Here is a 23,478-nt window from a genome sequence, read left to right as displayed (position 1 = left end):
GGGGATATCCAGCGAAAATCTTTGATATCAGTTGATCTGAAAGAAAAAGTTATATAGATTTGTAATTTACTTCTATTAAAAAATTTCAAGTCTTCCCATACTTATTAGCTGCTATATGTTCTGCAGGAAATGTTTTATTTTCAGTCTGACACAGTGCTCTCTGCTGACATCTCTGGCCGAGACAGGAATTCTGTCTCAGTTTTCTATGAATCCCCTTAGAAAACCTCTGGACAGTTCCTGTCTGGGCCAGAGATGTCAGCAGAGAGCACTGTCAGACTGAAAATAAAACATTTCCTGCAGGACATACAGCAGCTAATAAGTACGGGAAGACTTGAAATTTTTTAATAGACGTTAATTACAAATCTATATAAACTTTCTGACACCAGTTGATTTGAAAGAAAGATTTTTGCTGGACAACCCCTTTAATCCACTGTGCTCTGCTGCATAGACACTGAATGAAGCAGCAGTACACATGAACAAGTTGCTGCTTTGATCAAAACCTGGGACTATGAGACTACCCTGTGCACTTAATATACCACTTTAAATTTCAACTAGAAATGTGATCCACAAGGCCCTTACCTTAGGTGGGTTAGGACAGCAGGTAACATCTCTGCTAGCTCATCCATTGTAGGGTACTGGTACCTAAAGCAGATGTAAATATGCTATATAACACGGCAAGAAGAGTTATCACACAGTATCAGTATGTCCTTCTGGCCATTTACCCCCAATCCGCGTTCTATATGTCTGAACTTACCCGGCTGGGAACGACGGTGCTCCCATCTGCTGTCCTGGTGCATCAATGTGGCAAATGGCAAAATGCTGGGTGATCTCATGCATGTCTTCATAGTTAAAGAACGTGTTGAAGCAGGATTTATCTAGAACACAGATACAAACAGAAGGAAATTAGATAGGGGGCAACCAGCAACCGTGCCGTCAACGCACTGATGCTCCTCATGTACTTGTCTTACGGACTGCACTCTGCTAGGGAGGGGATTCTCGGGGCAGGCAAATCCAAAGCAATGGTAAAATAGTCCCAGCACTCACCATATAGATTCTACTATTTATTCACATTTCAACATTGAGGTTACAGTCATAGGACCCATTTTGGAGCACTAGCTAGTAGATATAGCTATGTTAGATATAGATAGATATGTTAGTGCACAGACCGTGTGCTGTGGACCGGACTTCCAGGCATCATAATGAATCACGATACCTTGAGCACAGAGGTCTGGTACCTCTGCCTGTGCACGGACAGTTTCTTGCTGACGTGTGAATGCCCGCCAGGGACGGGGGAATATAGTGTATTCTGCGGTCTTAGAACCCTAGCAGGATGTGACGTCACTACAAATACTGCATGGGAACCAGTCACCACTTCTATGCTACCTAACCCACAAGTCATAAGGGCGCACCCCAGAGGCTTCTCCCACTCCTTAACCCTGGAGAATCCTCAAGTCCAATCGCTCAGCATTTGAGAAACAGTGGCTGAAGTAGACAGCAACCGTAAGGCTGTCTGGAAAACAGAGCCATAGGCCATATCCATGTTTTCAAGGACTCCCTAGGGCAGCATCTACCAGTAACCAAAATGCTGAACTCTGACTTAAAGTGTAACTGTCATGTTTTTTTTTATTGCAGAAATCAGTAGTATAAGCGATTTTTTAGAAACTCTGTAACAGGTTTTATCAGCCAAAAAAAAACCTCCTTCTGTACTCAAGAAGCAATCTCCCAGCCTCCCCCCCTGACTAGTTATCTGTGCATTATCAGGCAAACACGTCTTCATTACAGAGAAGCCAGTGAAGACGGGCTCTGCTCTCTCCATTGTAAGCCTATGAAGGGGGAGGGGCTGAGGGAGATGAGGGAGCAGGAAGAGGTGACATGAAGGTCAGCTGTTTGTAGACTCTCTGGGCACCTAAAACGCTAAATTCAGGGGTCAGAAAGGTCAGTGCTTATCTATGAACTTACTGAGAGAAGATTGCAGGGTGTTGTGCTGTGCAGGACTGCTCCGTGCTCAGTCACTCCTAACAGCCCCTCCCCTCTCCATAGCCACATAATGGAGACAGAAATCCTGCTTCATCTGAAGTGAGGGGGGAGGCTGGGAGATTGCTTTTTCACTACAGAAGAAAACTCTTTTGGTTTATAAAACCTATTACAAAGTTTCTTAAAATCGCTTGAACTGTTGATATTTAAGGTTTTAAAAAAAACCCTGACCCTGACATGACAGTTACGCTTTAAGCATGTTCTAGTTGTACTCATCTCTAATCCCTTGTGGAAGAGATCTATCAAGTCTGGTTGGGCTGGAGCAACGGGACTGTCCTGATGATTTGTGGGAACATAAAATGGCAGAATCCCTCTAAGCCAGGGATGGGGAACCTTCAGCCCTCCAGCTGTTGCAAAACTACAATTCCCATCATGCCTGGATGATGAAAGCTTTAGCTGTCCAGGCATGACGGGAATTGTAGTTTTGCAACAGTTGGAGGGCCGAAGGTTCCCCATCCCTGGTCTAAACCAGAAATGGCAAACCTTAACCCACCAGCTGGTGCAAAATTACAATTCCCATCATATCTAGGCAGGCATTTGTATTTTTGCAGGAAGATAAATGGTGCAAACAAATAAACGAATGAAAAAAGACTTACGGTTTAGGCCAATGTCGTGGTATGTGAGGATGACCGGTCTATTTCCTTTAGGAGTGCCCCTCATGGTGACGTGTAACACACCAAAAGCAGTCTCAATATCATGTTCCTATATTAAATAGAAAAAGGTTGTGTATAACATGAAGCTGCTATCCACACAAAGGGCTTAACCAGCAGTAGGAGGGGGGGGGGGAATGAATAGCTACTTCCTTGCAAAAACAGCGCCACCCCTGCCCTCAGGTTGTGTGCAGTATTACAATTCAGCTCCATTCACTTCAATGGAATTGAGCTGCAATACTGCACCCAAACTGAGGACAGGAGAGGTGCTGTTTCAGGATGGAAGCAGCCATATTTTTCAAAGCCTGGATCTCACTTAATTCTTAAGTCACTGTAACACATGACAATTTTGAGTTAAGGGGGACCTTTTTCTGAACATTCTCAGCCACTCTATCATTTATTTATAATATATGACACACACACCACCACTTTAATGGTACATCTGTACAAAGGGTTCTCCGCGCTAACATTATGTAAAGAAATAAAATGTGTATTGCTTACCTGTCTGAGACCACCAAAAATCCTTTCCTTCCTGCCTTTCAGTACTACAATTCCTAGAATGCATTGCTTTCCTTCAGCTGTTCATCACAGCCCTCCCACCCTGCCTACTCCCCTCCCCCAGCACAACATTGCTCTACACAGTAATTGGAGTGAGCGAGGCTTTAGCAGCTGCTGTATGCCTTCTCAGTCTGCTCCTCTGCCTGTGGCAGAACACCCCTAGACTGTGAAAGGGTTAATGATATTACTAATTATATTTCTGATAAGGTATACAGGTATAAGGTCCTACCAGTCACAAAGCACCATGTCTGATAACCTAGTGAGGTCCCGGCAGATACAATCGCTACTCTAACTTCTGTTAGATAAAAGAAATCATCCTCTTCCTCCTCACAACTGGAACCACCACAGCTGATCCTGAACATGGACTTACCAACGTAACCAGGGAACAATATACGTCGTCTACCTCCAAGTAAGCCATAGGTGCGACAGAGGCGGTGGCTGTGTGTGCGAGAATCTACAGCAACAACAAGACTTCCAGAAACGACACACGGCCAGAGGGGGATTAGTTACGACTAATAGGATTTTACCATGTAATAAGGATGACGGGTGACTGGAAACAAACACGCTGCATGACAGCTCATCGTGCGGCCATAGAGTGTGTAAACAAGCTTCTGTGTACAATGCAAAACTGGTGAACTACAACTCCCAGCATTTCTTCATATACAAAACTGGTTGCAACAATGCAATCATTAGTGTGATTGACTAATTCGTATAAAAGGAGTCTTGCATGCACAGCAAAATCTTAGTAAATCCATGGATATTCCCATAAGGTTTTGCAAACTTCAATATCCCAGCCCATCCCATTTAGAAGGCAGAATAAATAGTCCGTTTCTATGACATTTGGCACCGGCTGTGTGAATGGCTGCCATGTAGTGACAGCTGCCATTCACAAGACTGCATAAATCTCCATATATTCCTATGACTGCAGCTGGTAGGATACAGCAATGTCTTCATATAGCCGAGGCCTTAGGAAAAGGTTGTCGAGTAGTAAACCCAAAAAATTAACTATACTGCTTCAGATTCTCCCAAAAAAACTGAGTGAATGGAGTTTCCTATAGTTTTCCCACGGTTTAAAAGGTTACATTTCCTGATGAACCTGATCCAAAGTCAGGGAAAACACGTCAGCAAAAAAAAAACACCATTAAACCACATCTTTTGCACTTTGTGTATGAATGTTTAACATTTGTTACTGTTTATTTTTATGAAAATTTAAACTATAAATAAGACCAAAAAACACACACACTATCTTAACCCATCTTGTTTCTTTGGAAGAGTTGTTAAACCCCTTCATGAACAAAAGGTCACTGATATAAATATAATATATATATATATATATATATATATATATATATATATATATATATATATATATATATTTGGGGGGGGGGGCACCAAGACAAATCAGCAATCCTGGTGTTTGTTCTTTTTGTTTACGCTGTTCACTGTGCAGAACAGTATTGTTTTCCTAGATTGGACAATTCCATACACTAAGATATAAACCTATAGATGAAATAAAAAGGTTATCTAATCTATCTATATATTTCTTTTTTAATTGTATTCTGGGAAAGGAGCCCGGGAAGGTCTCTGATCCTAAAGAACACCTGTCAGGGAAAGTGATTAGGCCACTCTAGTTACGCTGAGGGGGTCCAGATCAGTCAGTGACAGGTACTTAACCTGTCACTGGCTTTGCAGCGTTCGGTGGCTAATGACAGACAGCTGTGTGATCACTGCTGCCTGTCATGACCCCCAGCTCTGGGACACTAATCTGCACATTAAGTCAGACACACATGAACCTCTTCACAGCAGGAACATAAAAATATATATAATATTATCTATTATGCATTTATTCCACACACCCTCCTACACGGTGCATAGGCCGTAGGAACTTTAAATGTATATAATATACACACACGTGAACGGTTTAATGGTAGTTTTTCCGACAAATTTCCCTGGCTTTATATCCAGGTTCATCAGGAAACCTAACATTGTAAACGGAGGGAAAGCTATAATAGACATATGCATCTTTCTTTTCCCCATCGTATTCGTTTGGAATTGTATTATAGCTTTCGCACCATTCAGAATATCGAGTTCTCTGATGAACCTGGACACAATAAACCAGTGGAAACACGTCGAAGCAGAGAAACCATCATTAAACCACCCTTCTAAAGAAATAAGATGGGAAACAAGATGCATATGTTGGACCTTAAGCATATGTGCATTGTACATAGTTACCTGTGTAAGAGCATTGGTTGTACGTATTGTTTACCTTTTGGACAGTTTTTTTCCCCTACAAATATAAATCCCAGAGTATTAACCACTGTTTTATCTGTATTGTTTTAGGGTCTTTTTACAGTCATGTTTCCTAAAGTCTAGCCCAGGGATGGGAAATCATTTGGCCCTCCAGCTGTTGCAAAACTACAATTCTCATCATGCCTGGGCAGCCAAAGCTAAAGCTTTGGCTGTCCAGGCATGATGGGGATTGTAGTTTTTCAACAGCTGGAGGGCTGAAAGTTTTTCCCATCCTTGGTCTATCCATATCATTCATTCACCGTTTATATCTATGGATGTTATCACTGTCACATCTGCACAGGTGTCTTTTATACCTTTAAATAAAATGAAGGTGTACTCAGGGAACTAATATGCAAGTTTAAGGCTGGACTCACACATATTGCACCAGTAAATCTGTTGCATACTAGATACCACTGTCTTTATAGGGGTTATTGTGTGAGGTATTACAATTCTGCTGCATTCACTTTAATGGAACTGAGCTGCAATACCATACACAAAATGAGAACAAGTGTGGCGCTGTCTCTGGAAGAAAGCACCTGTGTGTCTATTCCTTAGAACCCCCCGTTTAAAAGGGGTCCATCATATATATGGAATAAAAGTTTGGATGAGAAAACTGAATGATGAAATGGCAAAGGGTTCCAAATTCTTACCTGTCCATCGAAATCCTCAAAGCTACGGCCACCAGTCTAAGGGGAAAATAAAATGCACAGTTGTTTCTACCAATTTTTTCTACCATATTAGCAGGACATCAAAAGGGTTTAAAAAAAAAAAAAAAAAAATTATATATATATATATATATATATATATATATATATATATATATATATATATATATATATATATATATATATATATATATATATATATATAATTTTGACGCAGCTATAAAGGGAATAAAGTTTACTAGAGACTACTGTTGGTCTCTATTAAAAAGGGGTACTCTTTACACAAGTAAATTAAAAAAATTTTTTAGACCAGCTTTGTAAATTACTTCTATAAAAAAGGCCAGTTTTCCAGCACCTAGCTGCTGTATGTTCTACAGGAAGTGGTGTATTATCTCCAGTCTGACAGTGCTCTCTGCTGCCACCTCTGTCCATGTCAGGAACTGTCCAGAGCAGGAGAGGTTTTCTATGGGGATTTGCTGCTCCTCTGGACAGTTCCTGACATGGACAGAGGTGGCAGCAGAGAGCACTGTGTCAGACTGAAAAGAATACACCACTTCCTGCAGGACATACAGCAGCTGATAAGTACTGGAATTTTATATATAGAAGTAGTTTACAAATCTGTATAACACCAGCTGATTTCAAGTACCCATTTAATGTCTATCCTTTTGTGGGTAGGGGGTAAGAATGGGATGATGTAAGTGGTCAATCAGCTGTCAGCGTGTAGATTAATACTGCAAGGTTTATAGTACCCATCATGCACCAGCAGCCATTGGACATGATGGGAGTTGTAGTGTTGTAACAGCTGGGGAGCAGTAATGTAGATTATACCTGTAATTAGCAATCACAGGTGTAATCCATGATAGGAAAGACATTGACCGGACATTGCACAAAAGACGGGACCGCACTCCTCTCATCTGGCAGCAATCCCTGTGTAAATTATTTAGGATCTCCCAGTGAGGAGCAGCTGCTGTTTCACATTAGGTGATGAGCCGCAGGAGATCGCACCGGATTATCCAGATCAAATACATAAGAGAAAGCGAAAAAAAACGTCACCCAGTGTGTGCATCCTGCACGGCCATGGTGACCATTACACATTAGCAGCCGATAAGGCCGTGTTCATACGTCAGATCATGTGTCCACAGAGAAGCAAACAAGGGTCCTGACACCAGTCAGCCAGCAGGGGGCGCAGTGAGCAAGTCTGCAGGCTCCATAATACAGGGTCACAGAACACGGCATCACTAATGCAGCAAAGCAGGGACCATGGAAAATAAGGACCATAGGAAGGAGTTGTTGTAAAAAAATAATAAAAATTATATATATATTTGCATCCATACACTATTCATTATCTAATTTAATGTCATAACAGATGTAATATCTTGCAGTTATGACAATGAGCTGTGATTATTACACCGGCATCCATTAGACAGCCCCTTTGTGCCCGGCTGACGTACCAGTCCTCCACTGGCACAACTAAAAAGAGATAACATTGATCTGACTGAACAGAGCGCCATTTGTTCCAGGCCGTCGTGTAAACCCCACGTCTGCATAAAGGAAAAGCCTTCACGTCCTTGGTACGGAGGGCGGCTGTCAGTGCATGTCGTCTAGTGGTGCTTGGAGGTCTAGTCGAATAAGAACGACCATGTGCAGGACTGCTTCACTATACTGGTAATACATAGACTGTTCTGGCAGAGGACGAGTATAGACTGAGAATAGCAGGAAAATAATCACAGACAAAAACGAAGATAGACAAAAATTCTTCAAGAGCCTTTGCTAATAAAAGCCTAAAGTTCAGGACTAGAGCTTCTATGGTAACAGACTGCAAACAAACAGTTACCCGTTCCACTTCGTAGGCCCTATTTTAACCACACACAAAAAAAAAAAAAAAAAAATACATTTATATATAAATATATATTACCACAGGCCCTTAACATATATGGTGTACAGTGAAGCCTTGGAATACAAGTAACTTTGTCTGAGTGCATTTTGCAAGAGTATTAACTTTGTAAATGAGCAAAATTTGGAAATGCTCGTAATCAGGCGTACAGATAGGAGATAGAAGAACTACAAGATAAGAAAGTGGACAAGGATGGATGGCTCTTACCTTGTCTGTGAGGAGGGGCTTTATCTCGGTCAGCTGGACATCTTGTAGTTCATCCATTTTTAAGTCTGGTAACTGAAGACAAGAACACTCCTGTTACAAGGGAAACGCATTGTATTAGAGCTCATCCAAAAGAAGACTGGTCAGTATACACAAGCCCAGCTGGATGATGGGAGTCGTAATATTTTACCATTGAGTTTCCTTTGATATCTTGTTCATGTCACATTGAAAATCCACTCCAATCTGCTGTATAACATGCTGCCTGCAGATGGACTATTATATTCTTAAAGGGAACCTATCACATTATATATTCAGTCCAATCACCAATCTGCCAGCAGCATATTATAGGACAGGAGGAGCTGAGCAGATATATAGTTATATGGGAAATGTTCCAGAAAAACATGTCTCTAAGGCTGGGTTCACACTGCATTTTTGCAATCCGTTTAATGTATATATTTTATGGGAAAAAAAAACAGATGTAATTGTGTCATCCATTTAGATCAGTTTTTCATTTGACTTCCAATATAAAAAAAAAAAAAAAAAAACACTAAATGGATGGTTTTTAATAAGGGACACAAAAGTAAGTGTTGATTAGGTTCTTCTGTACATTAAAGTAACCAATTAAAAAGGGATACGTTGAACAGATTGCAAGCGCCATCTAGTGGCAGGTGGACACAATACATGCAGCCAGACTATTGATGATTGAGGTGCACAATAAATCTACTCAAATCCTAGGACCCCAAAATGGACATAGCAGAAAAGTTACCAAACCTAAGAGTAACCTTCCCCCCCCCCCCCCCCCCCTTTCCAGTGTGTGTAACCCTGGCTATATCAATAATCCAGGATCTCTAGGAATGCTGGGAGTTGTAGTTTTGACAACAGTTAAAAAGCCGCACATGCAGAAGCCACAGCTGGAGTCAGGGATTGGAGATCAATGTTGCATATGATACTTCATGAGAAAAGGAGACAAACGTGTCTGAGCTGCGAGTAATAAGTAACCGGCTTGGTTTATATACGTACAGGCTGACATTTATTAGAGCGCTTCCATGAAACACAACCGAGCAGTCAGCCATAAAGGAGTCATCACAAAAACAAGGCCGCAGCATGTCCCAACGCCAGACAGTATTCATGGTGAACAGGCACAATGTCTGACCGCTGGGATTCAGGCTACAGCAAGGGTAGGGAACCTTGGCTCTGCAGCTGTTGCACAACTACAACTCCCATCATGCCTGGAAAGCCAAAGCTTTAGCTGTGCAGGCATGATGAGAGTTGTAGTTGTGCAACAGCTGGAGGGCCAAGGTTCCCTACCCCTCGCCAACAGGGACGTCACTGCCTGCAGATCCAATCAATACTGGGTCAATACTTGTGTTAACATTCACATTAGTGACCACTTCAAGGGATTCTCTTCAAAGAGACCCCGATCACATGTCCTACATCTATTACTTGTATGTTGTTCACATATTACATGTGACTGGGGGCCGACTGCTGGGAGCAAAAGGAAGGCAGGGACTCTGCAGGACGGACGGGAAACTGGAAAGACATTACCACCGCTCAATGTGCAAATGTAATAAAACCGCTAATCCAATGTAAAGCACCGCAGTGATCTACTCTGACGGCCACACGTGCCTGGCATCAGCCATCAGGAGCCATGCGTCCTGCACTCCCCTGGGTCGTGGGGGAGGAAAGTGAATGTTCATGAAAGATTTATGTCACCTACAACGTACAACCAAGGACACATACAGTACAATGACAACAGGGATGACAACTCTCAGGAGACGCCGGAATGAGGAAACAATAGGAAGAAAACCAACTTATCCTAACCAGACAGACGTATACTAGAGGTCAAGGGGGCATGAAGTATATGGAAAACACCAGCTACATGGGCTAAATACACTGACAATAACTGAGCTGCCACCTCCAGATACAGGGCAGTGTATGGCGGGTGTACAGGGGACAGGGCGTCTAACTGCAGAGATACAGGCGACCACAGGGACCCGCCTAAATGACCGGATAGCATTCCCAGGCTATATAGCTATAGGCCTTAAAATTCATCATATTCTGCTCCATAGTGTGCACTGACAGGGTCTCCTGCGGCAGCTATTCAATGAATAGCGGGCGCAGAAAACTGCCGTCAGTTTCTTGCGGCGCCGCCAGGGACCCCGGCCGGAGCGTATACCATGTGTATACACTCCGGCCAGGATTCCATAGGCAGCAACGGCACGTGTATTCTCGAATAAATCACAGCCGTTGTTGCAATCGGCAACAACAGCCGTAGTTATACGAAAACATACGTAGTGTGAACATAGCCTCAGACTGGAAACAATACACCACTTCCTGCAGGACATGCATCAGCTGGTAAGTACTGGTAGACTTGAGATTGAGAAAAACAAAGCTAAATTTAAAAATTACCTAGAGAGTGTTGTGTAAGGCAATAAAAGAAAAAAAAAAAAACAAAAAAAAAACTTTAAAACCAAGTGAAGAGGACTGCCTCAGGTCTTATAGGAATAGCAGCTACACAGGGGAAGAAGCGGCAGCACACGACTTGCCTGTAATAACACATTTCACCCGGAGTAACACAAGTAACAATAGTAACAATAGTAACCATCAAAGTTAATTTTTAGCAGGTTCCTAATTGCAGATTCCTTTCAGAAAAACCTGAAGGAAGCTTCGGAGATTGAAGAAGTCAACAAGCCCTGAAACCCCACCGGTTCCTTCCCCGCCGTCTTTGCCATGGAAACCAGCGGCGGGATCCGGAGCTAATTGTGCTCCATCTGTGAAGATTCATTATGTAGATTCCTTAAAATCATTAATAATACTTTACTTACGTCTCAGAGAAAACTTATATGCGTCTCCTGTATGGAGAGCGTCTGGAGGCTCGGAACGTTTTATTATAGGAAGGGGGGGGGGGGGAATAAGCAGCACGGAACGACGCAAAGCTGGAGGGCGAAACATGGAAGCTTCCATTATATATACAAAGGAGGAAGGTTACAGTATCCATTACATAATATACCAAGCCAAATGTGTTCTTATGCTGGCCTAGACCAGGAATGGGCAACCTGCGCTCCTCCAGCTGTGGCAAAACTACAATTCCCATCATGCCTGGACAGCCAAAGCCAAAGTCCAGGCATGATGGGAATTCTAGTTGTCAAAAAGCTGTGCATTGCTAGTCTTATGGCCCTATTCCACGGGTCGTTTTAGAGGAGCAAACGAGCGCTATTAGCGCTCGTTTGCTCCTCGTTCGCCGCTCGCTGCCGCCGCTATTCAACGCGGCTGCAGCGAGCGGGTGAGTGCGGGAGGGGCGGCGGGGAGCTGCTCGGAGGATCGCTGATCGTCCGGGCAGCCCATAGGATATAGCAGCGTCTGCTGCCGATGCTCCTATTCAACGGAGCGACGGCAGCAGATTGCTGCTATATCAGTCGCTTGTTTTTCAACATGTTGAAAAACAAGCGACTGCAACGATCAGCCGACATGAACGATGTCGGCTGATCGTTGCACTCTATTCCACGGAACGATTATCGTCCGTAGCGGTCGATATCGTCCGAAAACGAACGATAATCGTTCCGTGGAATAGGGCCATTAGGGCCCTATTCCACCGGACGATTAATGTTCAGATTATCGTTAAACCATTCGAATCTCAACGATAATCGCTCGTTTGAATAGCAGTTAACGATTAACGACCGAACGAGAAATCGTTGATCACTTTATAAGACCTGGACCTATTTTTATCGTTGCTCTTTCGCAAATCGTTGGCATTGAAGACGTTGTTCGGTCGTTCCCAGTAGATACGAACGCAATAGCGAAGACAAAACGATCGCAAATACAATCATAATTAACGATTATCGTTCCATGGAAATGAGTGAACGTTTTCAGGTATTTCGTAATAGTGGTCGTTTGCAACCGTTAATAGTCTGGTGGAATAGGGCCCTTATGGTCCTATTACATGGCCCGATAATACCTGCTCGATCGGCGCTCGTTTATTGGGCCTATTACATGGCCCGATAATACCTGCTCGATCGGCGCTCGTTTATTGGGCCTATTACATGGCCCGTTAATAGTTTAACAAGGGCTGCAGGGACATCGTTACCAATGTCCTTGCAGCCCGTGCTTAAGCTGCATACATTACCTATCCATGCTGCAGGGCTCCTCCTGCGCTCTGCTTCTCCCCGGGTCCCGCTCGCTGCAGCTTCAGCTGTCTCAGCTGACAGGCCCCTCAGCCAATCACTGGCCGCAGCGGTCCCGGTTGATTGGCTGAGCAGCCTGTCAGCTCAGACAGGCTGCTCTGAAGCTGCAGCGTGCGACCCGGGGAGAAGCAGAGCACAGGAGGAGCCCTGGACCATGAATAGGTAATGTATGCAGTTTGGAAATAGTCAGCCGCGCATCACTATCACACGTTGCGATGCACGGTCGGTGTCGACAATTATAGATCCAAACCTATATCAACGATCAGCTGATAGTAGTCACCTGCTGATCGTTGTACTTATTACACGAATTGATAACCATCCAGATTCAGCAGATTATCGTTCCGTGTAATAGGGCCCTTAGGTTCCCAATTGGGCCCGATGAATACTGTAAACAAGTGCTGATCTAACATATTACTGGGCTCGTTTCACCGGCTTATCGTTCTCTATTACACGGAGTGATATCCGGGCAAACTGGACGCATATTGGTCCATGTAATAGGGCCCTTAAAGGGGAACTCCGGATAGGAAAAACTGGTTTTCTATTAAAAGTACATTAAAAGTTATATAGATTTGTCTATACAATGTATTACCGTATCTGTACAGTTCTGCCACACCGATAGCTGATGAATATCCAGGAAGTGAAAAGAAATGGTCTCTGTGCGGATCCACATTGTCTCCGGCTCCTTCTGCTCTCCCCCCTAGGAGACAAATATTCCAGGCCTCTGTCTTACATTGTGTGTGTTTGCTGAGCACAGGCTGATGATGCAGAGAGGGGGCAGGGCGTGATTCCCCATCTCAGACTGGCCAGCAGCAGGTGTTTCAGCTTTGCTGATTGTGCAAAAGTCTACAGAGAAGTTAGGGCTGTGTTCACACATGTTGGAGTGTCATTGCAGTACTGCAGCATCTGCACAAAAATGATGCAGTAACACAAACATTAACATATACACACAGCATAAACAGTATATCCCACGTAAGATAATATCGGATAAAGCCCTTTTTGTGGGAACCAACTTCAAAGATAAAAGATGCTTGATTATAATGTGTGGAGATGAAAAGAAAAAAAATAAAAATGTAAAAAGTTCTTTGCATGCTGCAGTGTGTGAACACAGCCTAGATGTTCTGCAACAGCTTTGGGCAGGGAATAGGCAGGGTGGGGACTGTGATGGAACAGCTGAGGGAAAGCAATGCATTCTGGAACCTGTAGTACTGAGTACATCTGCTCAACCAGGAAATACAGAAACACAACAGAACAAAACCCCCCCCAAAACAAATGGATTTTTGTTTTTTTCAAAACTGTGATAGATAGGCAAGTATTGTTATATGCTTCTGAAGTTAATTTTTTTTTACCTCTACCCGGAGTTCCCCTTTAAGCTCAAACTTCAGAGCAACTCCGGTCCAGCCCCGATTGTGACGGTTGCAGGGGTCACGTGCCCCATCACAAGAATTCCAACCATGCCATCTTTCTCCGATAAGGAATCATTTTGGCAGCACAACCACCAGGCCCCTCAAATCTCACCACAGCGGCCGGCAACATTCTTTAGAGGTTTTTAATAGAGCTTTATTTTGATAAATAGCCTTAAAGGGGTACTCCATCAAAAATCTTTTTAAATCAACTGGTGTCAGAAAGTTATTTAGATCTGTTAACTATGTCTATTCAAAAATCTCAAGTCTTCCAGTACTTATCAGCTGCTGTATGTCCTGCATTAAGTGGTGTATTCTTTCCAGTCTGATGCCACCTCAGAGTGCTGCCACCTCTGTCCATGTCAGGAACTGTGCAGAGCAGGAGAGGTTTTCTATGGGGATTTGCTGCTGCTCTGCACAGTTCCTGACATGGACAGAGGTGGCAGCAGAGAGCCCTGTGTCAGACTGGAAAGAATACACCACTTCCTGCAGGACATACAGCAGCTGATAAGTACTGGAAGACTTGAGATTTTTTTTAATAGCAGTAAATTACAAATTTCTGGCACCAGTTGATTAGAATTTTTTTTTTTGATAACTACCCTTTTAAGAAGCAGGGACGTCACCTCAACAGAGGAGGCTTTTGGTTCCAGTATACAGAACTCAACTTTGAGCAGCTCCATTTATTGGAATATATGGTATGGGATAGTGAATAGCAGAGGAGGGGCAGGGGCGCTCATGAATATACATGCGGCTCTGTATTAATTGGCTGAGTGATAATGAAAATGATTGCACGGCTGGAAAGTCTTTCAGGTAATTTGCAGGATTTCAGGTTACATTTACACCTCGAATCGGACGCCTTCATTAAGCTTTTATAAATACACTAGAGAACAAAGGAACCAGAAGACGCAATGGCAGGGACTGCTAGGATCCAAGAGCGATCAGGAAGAATAGACCAAAAGAAACAAAGGCGCATAATAATGGCTTAAAGGTTCGACAGGTTACAATCGTCTCTGCTCCTCAGCACAATGGAGAAACAGCAATAGAGCGCCTAAGCTTACCTTAAAGGGGTACTCCGGCGTAATTTCTCTCTCAAATCAACTAGTTTCATAAAGGTATATAGATCTGTAATTTGTATCTTAAAATCTCCAGTCTTCTAGTACTTAGCAGCAGCTGTATGTCCTGCAGGAAGTGGTGTATTCTTTCCAGTCTGACACAGTGCTCTCTGCTGCCACCTCTGTCCATGTCAGGAACTGTCCAGAGCAGGAGAGGTTTTCTATGGGGATTTGCTGCTGCTCTGGACAGTACCTGACATGGACAGAGGTGGCAGCAGAGAGCACTGTGTCAGACTGAGAAGAATACACCACTTCCTGTAGGACATACAGCAGATGATAAGTACGGGAAGACTGGAGATTTGTAAATAGAAAATAAATTACAAATAGAACTTTTTGAAACCAGTTGATTTGAAAGAAAATATATATATTTACACCAGAGTACCCCTTTAATGGGGACTTCCACAAAGGATCTTTTCCCTTATATCCCTCAGAATTTCAGCCTAGGGCACAGGGGTCAAACTAGCCCTCCAACTGTTGCAAAACCACAATTTCCATCACGCATGGACAGCCAAAGTGGAAATTCATTGAAAGTTGAGGCACTGCAGACCAGTGAGCGTGTTCTCACCATCTACAGGACATACGGCTTCCAGTAACAAACCGGACTGGTCCTGATCTTGGCGGAGTCACCTACTATGGCATCACATATAGGGCCAGCTGCATTCCCGTGTACGGCACATGACATCCACCCCAGACGTTACCCCGGCCATAAAGGAGCAAAACATCAAGGATCAGCAGCTGAGTGACATATTATAGAAATGTTGCAACCCACACACATGGAGAGAGGGTGCGGGGCCGAGCCGCAATGCCACACGTAGTGCCAACTATTGCTTCATTTCAGTAATGGGGGGCTGATCCACAACTAAGACACCCAGTGGTCAATGCAGAAGCCAAGGATATACAGGATTGGCCTATGACTAGAGATGAGCGCAGCTGGAGCATGCTGGAGTCCGATCGTTCAGCATCTGATTACCGGAGGCTGAAGTTGGACACAGCCCTAGGGAGTCCTGGTGGATACAGCCATAGGACTGTATCCACCTTCTTCAGCCTCCGGTAATCAGATGCCGAACGATTGGGCCCGGGCATGCCCCATCTCTACCTATGACTACTCTTAACTCACAATTGACTGAGCTCCTGATTTCCGCTGCCGATGTAATTCCACGGCAGTAGCCCAACGCCTCTTTACATCTAGAATCCACCAGTAGAATTGGCACACCGATTTTACTTTTCTGCCACGACAGAGATGAACGCTGGTGCAGTTTTTAAACCTACTTTTTTTTCCAATGGAGGCGGATAGGGCCAGTCTAATGCTCCTGAGGGTCTTTTTGTCACCCGCACCACTCACTCAGCACCCGCAGCTCCCACTTCTCTTCCTGCCCAGGGATGCCTTCCCTCACCACCACCCCTCTTCCCACTCATCTGGCAGCTGCCGACACAATTACCTTCGGCTGCTCCTGCCTCTCCCTGGCACAAGTGGACCCCACCGCCATTCTTCCCAAGATCTGGGGACACCTCTCAGGGGGCAAGAGACATCCTGTCAGAGTGCTCTAGTAGCGGGGTGCAGCACAGTAGCAGGGAGGACAATTCTGGCTCTATGGGAGGTCTCCCCCTAGAAAACTAATATGAGGATGGCCTTCATAAGGGGGTGTGCGACTGGGGGTGGGGGGCTGACCTGTAGATTCCAGAAAGAGACCCTCGTGTCTCCTTGCTGCAGGTAGCGGCGGGTAAGCACAGGTTCAATGCAAAGTCTATGGGAATAGCAGACATATTGGAGCTCTGTACAAGGCATGGAGAACGTCCAAACCTACATCTGTGTGCATTGGGGGGGGGGGGGGTCTTGTTGTACAGAATTTTTTTTTTGCACTTTTTGGCCGTGTTCATTGCCAAGAATTGACTGGCTTGAAAAACAAATGCATTAGACTGCTCACAAAGAAAAACAAGGAAGTCGGCTGAAAATACAGAGTGCACATAGTGTAAATATTACAGTTCAAACCCAATCACCATAGCACAGCGCTCATTGTCAGGCATTGCATCGGATCGAGTCACACCTGCATAGCAGCTTCCATTTATAACTGAGGCCACATAACTGATACCAAGAGCGCCCCCTATTGTCCCCACTGGTTTACAACAGGATACATTGGCAATCCACCATGGTGTCTGTGCCAAGACTCTTTCCATCATACATTATTCTTGCTGTCAAATGTGTTAGAACTGCTGACGGCACATCACTCTTCTGTGTGAACAGAGACATGGGGGGAGATTTATCAAACATGGTGTAAAGTGAAACAGGCCCAGTTGCCCCTAGCAACCAATCAGATTCCACCTGTCATTCCTCACAGACTCTTTGGAAAATGAAAGGTGGAATCTGATTGGTTGCTAGGGGCAACTGAGCCGGTTTCACTTTACACCATGTTTGATAAATCTCCGCCCCAATCTCTTAAAGTTTCTTAAAGAGTCACTGTCGTATTTTTTTTTTTTGCAGAAATCAATAGTCCAGGCGATTTTAAGAAACTTTGTAATTGGGTTTATTAGCCAAATCTGCCATTATCTGCATGTAAAAAGCCTTTTCCCAGGTCCCCCCTCCTTCCTCTTTTTCATCCACTCTGAAAAATCTGAAAATTGTGACTTGTTGCAGGAGTCGTCCCCTGTCTGTTCTAGGGAGAGGGGAGGGGGGAGGAGGAAGGAGGGAGTTAGCCGGCAGCAGAAAGCAGATAACAGAGGATTACAGGCACGGAGCTGGGTGACAGCTGTAATCCGAGCTCAGACAGGTCAGTGGTGATGGTCAGAACAGATAACGAGTGAGGGATTTGTAGATTAACTCTTTGTTGTCCTGTTTTGGTCTTTTCTTTAGCTCTCTCCATAGGAGAACAATGAAGACAGGGGGGAGAGCTTCAAACTGCTTTTTCATGATAAAAATGCATTTTTCGGATAATAAACCCAATTACAAAGTTTCTTAAAATCGCCTGGACTATTGATTTCTGCAAAAAAAAAATTCACGACAGTGACACTTTAAAGGGGTACTCCAGCAAGAAAAACAACAAAAGTCAACTGGTGCCAGAAAGTGCCAAAGATTTGTAATTTACTTCTATTACAATAACCTTCAGTACTTCTCAGCTGCTGTATGTCCTGCAGGAAGTGGTGTATTCTTTCCAGTCTGACACAGTGCTCTCTGCTGCCACCTCTGTCCATGTCAGGAACTGTCCAGAGCAGGAGAGGTTTCTATGGGGATTTGCTACTACTCTGGACAGTTCCTGACATGGACAGAGGTGGCAGCAGAGAGCACTGTGTGACACTGGAAAGAATACACCACTTCCTGCAGGACATACAGCAACTGATAACTACTGGAAGACTGGAGATTTTTTAAGAGAATAAATTACAAGTCTATATAAAACCTTTTGATTAACTGATTTGCATCCAAGAACCGCATCACCACATCTATCACAGACTGTGTATACCTGGACCCAACATAAACAGAAATCTATCCATCGCCAATTCCATAGAGAGCAGAGAGAGGACACTAAGGGTCCATTTATACAAAGAATATCTGACAGATCTGCCAAAGATTTGAAGCCAAAGCCAGGAACAGACCATAAACAGATCATAAGGGAAAGACTGAGATTTCTCCTCTTTTTACATCAATTCCTGGCTTTGGCTTCAAATCTTTCTGTGTAAATGGACCCTTAGGGTGGTATTACACGGAACGATTATCGTTCGAAAAATCGTTAAATCGTTCGGATTTGAACGATAATCATTTCGTGTAATAGCAGGCAACGATTAAACGACCAACGAGAAATCGTTGATCATTTAATAGGATCCGGACCTATTTTTATCGTTTGATCGTTCGCTCATCCTTCGCACATCGTTCGCTGGAATAAAAATTCACAGCTGAAACGTACGCAATAGCGACGACTAAACGACTGCAAGAACGATCATAAATAACGATCATCGTTCCATGTAATTGGGCAGACGATTTCAGGTCGTTTAAGATAGTTTATCGTTAGTCGTCGGAAAATAGCTTGGTGTAATAGTACCCTTAGGCTATGTTCACACAACGTATATTTCCGTAAAACTACAGCCGTTGTTGCACATTGCAACAACGGCCGTGATAATTACAAAAATATACGCTACCTTGCCACCTGTGGGATCCAAGCCGGAGCGCATACACATAGAAGAAAATCGGCCGGAGAAAACCTTGTCCGTGCACACAGTGGAGCGAGGGGCTCCAGCCGCACCCTCCATAGTGTGCAGTGGGGAGTTCTGATGTGGCTGCACCCGCATCAGAACCCTGCGGCCCTAAAGATCATCCAGCCGATGTTACAGTACCGGCCAGGCCGATCTTTTACCGGCCGGTCTCATACCTAATGTGAACATAGACTTAGGCTGTATTAAAAAAGCCGCATGAGATCCACCGCACGCCATATGAACACCATCGACTTTAACAAGGCCCGACAGGTTTCTAGTATTTCATCGGACAAAATAGCTCTATCATCAGATGAAGCCGCCAACTCAAGCGTGAGCCCAGCTTAACGCCACACAGACAGCGAACACGAGCGAGAGGTCAATGATCTGCTACCTGTAACTACAACTCCCAGCATGCACCGCTGGAGATCACAGGTGTAAGTGCTGCAAAGCCATAGTACAGGTATGGAAGCGTATACCCCAGGATACAGGAGACGCCGTGTAATCCTATAACTCCCATCATCATCACCACGCTGACCTTGGAGCCATGCGGCCTGTCTGTACTCCACCTCACTTGTCAGGATGGATGGCGAGGAGGGAGACGGTCGCTATACTAACACCATGGGACAGGTAATAACGCGGAAATCAGTCGCTGGAGCGGTCACGGTATAGATGGACATCCGTATGGGTGAAAATATACATAGAATCAGGGTAAAAGGTTTGTGGGTTGATACAACTGTGATATAATGGTCAAAATGTTACATTATATAAGTATATATGTATCAGGAAGCTTCAGCATGATGCAAAACTACAATTCCCATCATGCCTGGACAGCCGAAGGCTGTCCAGGCATGATGGGAGTTGTAGTTTTGCAAGAGCTGGAGGGCCAAACATTACCTATCCCTGGGTTACAGTCATAAGAAGCATCATACACACCATGATATACTATATACCTGCACAATATACACACACACTAGTACATATAACATCTAGTCATACAAGGAGCCGCCCTGTGTGGATGAGCAGCTACGGTGACCTACCTGGTGCGGTAACGGAGCTGCAGTCACACCTGTTCCCTCCCCGCCACCCGCAGCGGGGACACTGCCCGCGCCTCCTCTCACCTCTTGCTTCTCCTTCCGCCGCCGCTTCCTCCTCCTCCGCAGTCCTGGCAGTGCGCTCTCCTCGCCGTGCGGTACCGGGCCAAGCAGCAGTGACCCCGGGACTGACAGAGAACACGGCGCCTCCCTCTGCGCGTCTATAAATGGCTCCCGTACCGCGGCCTCCTATTGGCTGCCGGTGACAGCTTCTGGGGCGGATGAGAGCGCGGCTGTGATTGGCTGAGCGGCCGCTCTAGTCATTTCCATGTGTTGCCGGCAAAGACTTGGGATGTTAGGATTGTTATTATAGGGAAGGAGAGGGGCCGCTCTCTACTGATCAGTGTAACCTCTCTACTGATCATACAGTGTCACCTCCCAGGGCCGCTCTCTACTGATCATACAGTGTCACCTCCCGGGGCCGCTCTCTACTGATCATACAGGGGCCGCTCTCTACTGATCATACAGTGTCACCTCTCTACTGCTCAGTGTAACCCCTCTACTGATCATACACTGTCACCTCTCTACTGATCATGTAGTGTGACCTCCCCGGGGCCCCTCTCTACTGATCATACAGTGTCACCTCTCTACTGATGATACAGTGTGACCTCCCAGGGCCGCTCTCTACTCATCATACAGTGTCACCTCCCTGGGGCCCCTTACTACTGATTGTACAGTGTCACCTCCGGGGGCCTCTCTCTAGTGATCATACACATACTAATGGGATGTCAAGTGCTGCAAGATAAGAAACAATCACAGGCACACATAGCTGACATAACAGTGCCCTAATAACTACAACCCCCATCATCACCCAGTGCCCTAATAACTACAGCCCCCATCATCACCCAGTGCCCTAATAACTACAGCCCCCATCATCACCCAGTGCCCTAATAACTACAGCCCCCATCATCACCCAGTGCCCTAATAACTACAGCCCCCATCATCACCCAGTGCCCTAATAACTACAGCCCCCATCATCACCCAGTGCCCTAATAACTACAGCCCCCCATCATCACCCAGTGCCCTAATAACTACAGCCCCCATCATCACCCAGTGCCCTAATAACTACAGCCCCCATCATCACCCAGTGCCCTAATAACTACAGCCCCCATCATCACCCAGTGCCCTAATAACTACAGCCCCCATCATCACCCAGTGCCCTAATAACTACAACCCCCATCATCACCCAGTGCCCTAATAACTACAGCCCCCATCATCACCCAGTGCCCTAATAACTACAGCCCCCATCATCACCCAGTGCCCTAATAACTACAGCCCCCATCATCACCCAGTGCCCTAATAACTACAGCCCCCATCATCACCCAGTGCCCTAATAACTACAGCCCCCATCATCACCCAGCCCTAATAACTACAACCCCCATCATCATCCAGTGCCATAATAACTACAGCCCCCATCATCACCCAGTACCCTAATAACTACAACCCCCATCATCACCCAGCCCTAATAACTACAGCCCCCATCATCACCCAGTGCCCTAATAACTACAGCCCCCATCATCACCCAGTGCCCTAATAACTACAGCCCCCATCATCACCCAGTGCCCTAATAACTACAGCCCCCATCATCACCCAGTGCCCTAATAACTACAACCCCTATCATCACCCAGTGCCCTAATAATTACAACCCCCATCATCACCCAGTGCCCTAATAACTACAACCCCCATCATCATCCAGTGCCCTAATAACTACAGCCCCCATCATCACCCAGTGACCTAATAACTACAACCCCCATCATCACCCAGTGACCTAATAATTACAACCCCCATCATCACCCAGTGCCCTAATAACTACAACCTCCATCATCATCCAGTGCAGTAAGCTAATAATTACAACCCCCCATCTTTACCCAGTGACCTAATAACTACAACCCCATCATCACCCAGTGCCCTAATAACTACAGCCCCCATCATCACCCAGTGCCCTAATAACTACAACCCCCATCATCACACAGTGACCTAATAACTACAACCTCCATCATCTCCCCAGGATGGATTTATGCTGATTCACACGTGATGCGATATCCTATATAAGTACACGCCAATTCTTTGGGCGGAGAGCGGCAGAAAGCAGAGAGCGGAAGCACAAAAGGCATTGCATGGAATCAGTGTGACAGGCTAAATCCCAAGCGGTGTCCGTGGTGCGGGCGGGCTCCCCTTAAAATTCCACCACTTTTACTCTGTGTGAATGGGCCCTTATGCTTCAGAGATCAATACAATACAAGTGATCACAACTTCAGGTTTCATCTCAGGCAGCAGAAAACCTAGAATCTTTTTTGCATGAATTGCAAGTGACATATTTGCTAAAGTTGTTCGTTTTACCTTTTTCTTTCCATCTGGCTCCGGCCATCATGGAGACTTCTCCGGCCATGACTTGTCTCTGCAGAAGCTGCTTAGGCTCCTTGTTCCAGCATCACCCTCATCTCTATACAAACTGCACAAGTGTATTGCTTCACATAGTAACTGTGCTCCCTCTGTGCCCTAATATAAGCATTTAGGCCCAACTGCACCCCCATATAGTATTATAGTAGTATAGTATAGTATCACACATAGTAACCATTATATAGTAATAGGCCTCCTCTGTGCTGTTCCCCTATATAGTAATAGGCCACTCTTCTATGCTCCCCTATAGTAGTTAGGCCCCATGTTGAATGCCCATGTGCAAACACAACCTCAGGCTGCTCTTACATAGTGCAGTACTGCATAAAAACACATGTAGTTTTAAAGGGGTACTCCGGCATTGATAAAAAAAATCATAAACATAGTTTTTATGCTTACCATCCCTCCTGAGTCTGTCTCCATTTGAATTTGCCGCTGTTTGCAGGTCACTGAACCTCGACTTTGTATCTTCATTTTTTCTTCACTACCTGGTTTGGGCTTTCCCATGATGCACTTTGTTTCCTGTGATGTCTAACTGACTCAGTAAAACTGTTAGATGGCTTACATCTAATCAGAGCTGAGCAACCTGAGTCATCTGACAAAGGGAGGCTGGCTTAGACCCGCCTCCTTCTTGATGATGTCATTGTCACAAAATGGCTGCCACAGAGCAGCCTGGGGTAAACAGTCATAAGGTAAGAATGAGTTTACTTCACTTCCTGGTGGTGGTTTGAGGGGTGAAAATATAGGGAAGAGGGGCAGATAGGTGATTGAGGCATATTACAAAGTTATATATATATACATTTTTCACTGGAGTACCCCTTTAA

At 44.8% G+C, this 23,478-nt stretch overlaps 1 protein-coding gene across 5 annotated transcripts in view; it reads right to left on the bottom strand.

Annotated features, from left to right (window-relative positions):
* Window positions 1-23,161, bottom strand: part of NDRG3 (NDRG family member 3) — a 35,583-nt gene extending 12,422 nt beyond the window's left edge. The window contains exons 1-6 of one of the 5 annotated variants that reach the window (XM_069953881.1): window positions 23,054-23,161; window positions 8,298-8,387; window positions 6,182-6,217; window positions 2,631-2,736; window positions 755-875; window positions 580-642 (exon numbers count right to left, since the gene is read on the bottom strand). In XM_069953881.1, the coding sequence (XP_069809982.1) occupies window positions 580-642; window positions 755-875; window positions 2,631-2,736; window positions 6,182-6,217; window positions 8,298-8,387; window positions 23,054-23,161 (524 nt within the window). Of the gene's footprint in view, window positions 1-579; window positions 643-754; window positions 876-2,630; window positions 2,737-6,181; window positions 6,218-8,297; window positions 8,388-20,203; window positions 20,250-20,284; window positions 20,439-23,053 lie in introns of those variants that run through there. The other 4 variants (XM_069953882.1, XM_069953886.1, XM_069953883.1 and 1 more) reach the window with 4 other exon arrangements.
* Window positions 23,162-23,478: the final 317 nt, after the last annotated feature.

The sequence above is a fragment of the Dendropsophus ebraccatus genome, chromosome 14, assembly GCF_027789765.1.
Source record: "Dendropsophus ebraccatus isolate aDenEbr1 chromosome 14, aDenEbr1.pat, whole genome shotgun sequence".
Taxonomy (NCBI): domain Eukaryota; kingdom Metazoa; phylum Chordata; class Amphibia; order Anura; family Hylidae; genus Dendropsophus; species Dendropsophus ebraccatus.
Note: the sequence above shows the minus strand (reverse complement) of the source record. Positions and strands in the feature narration are given on the sequence as shown.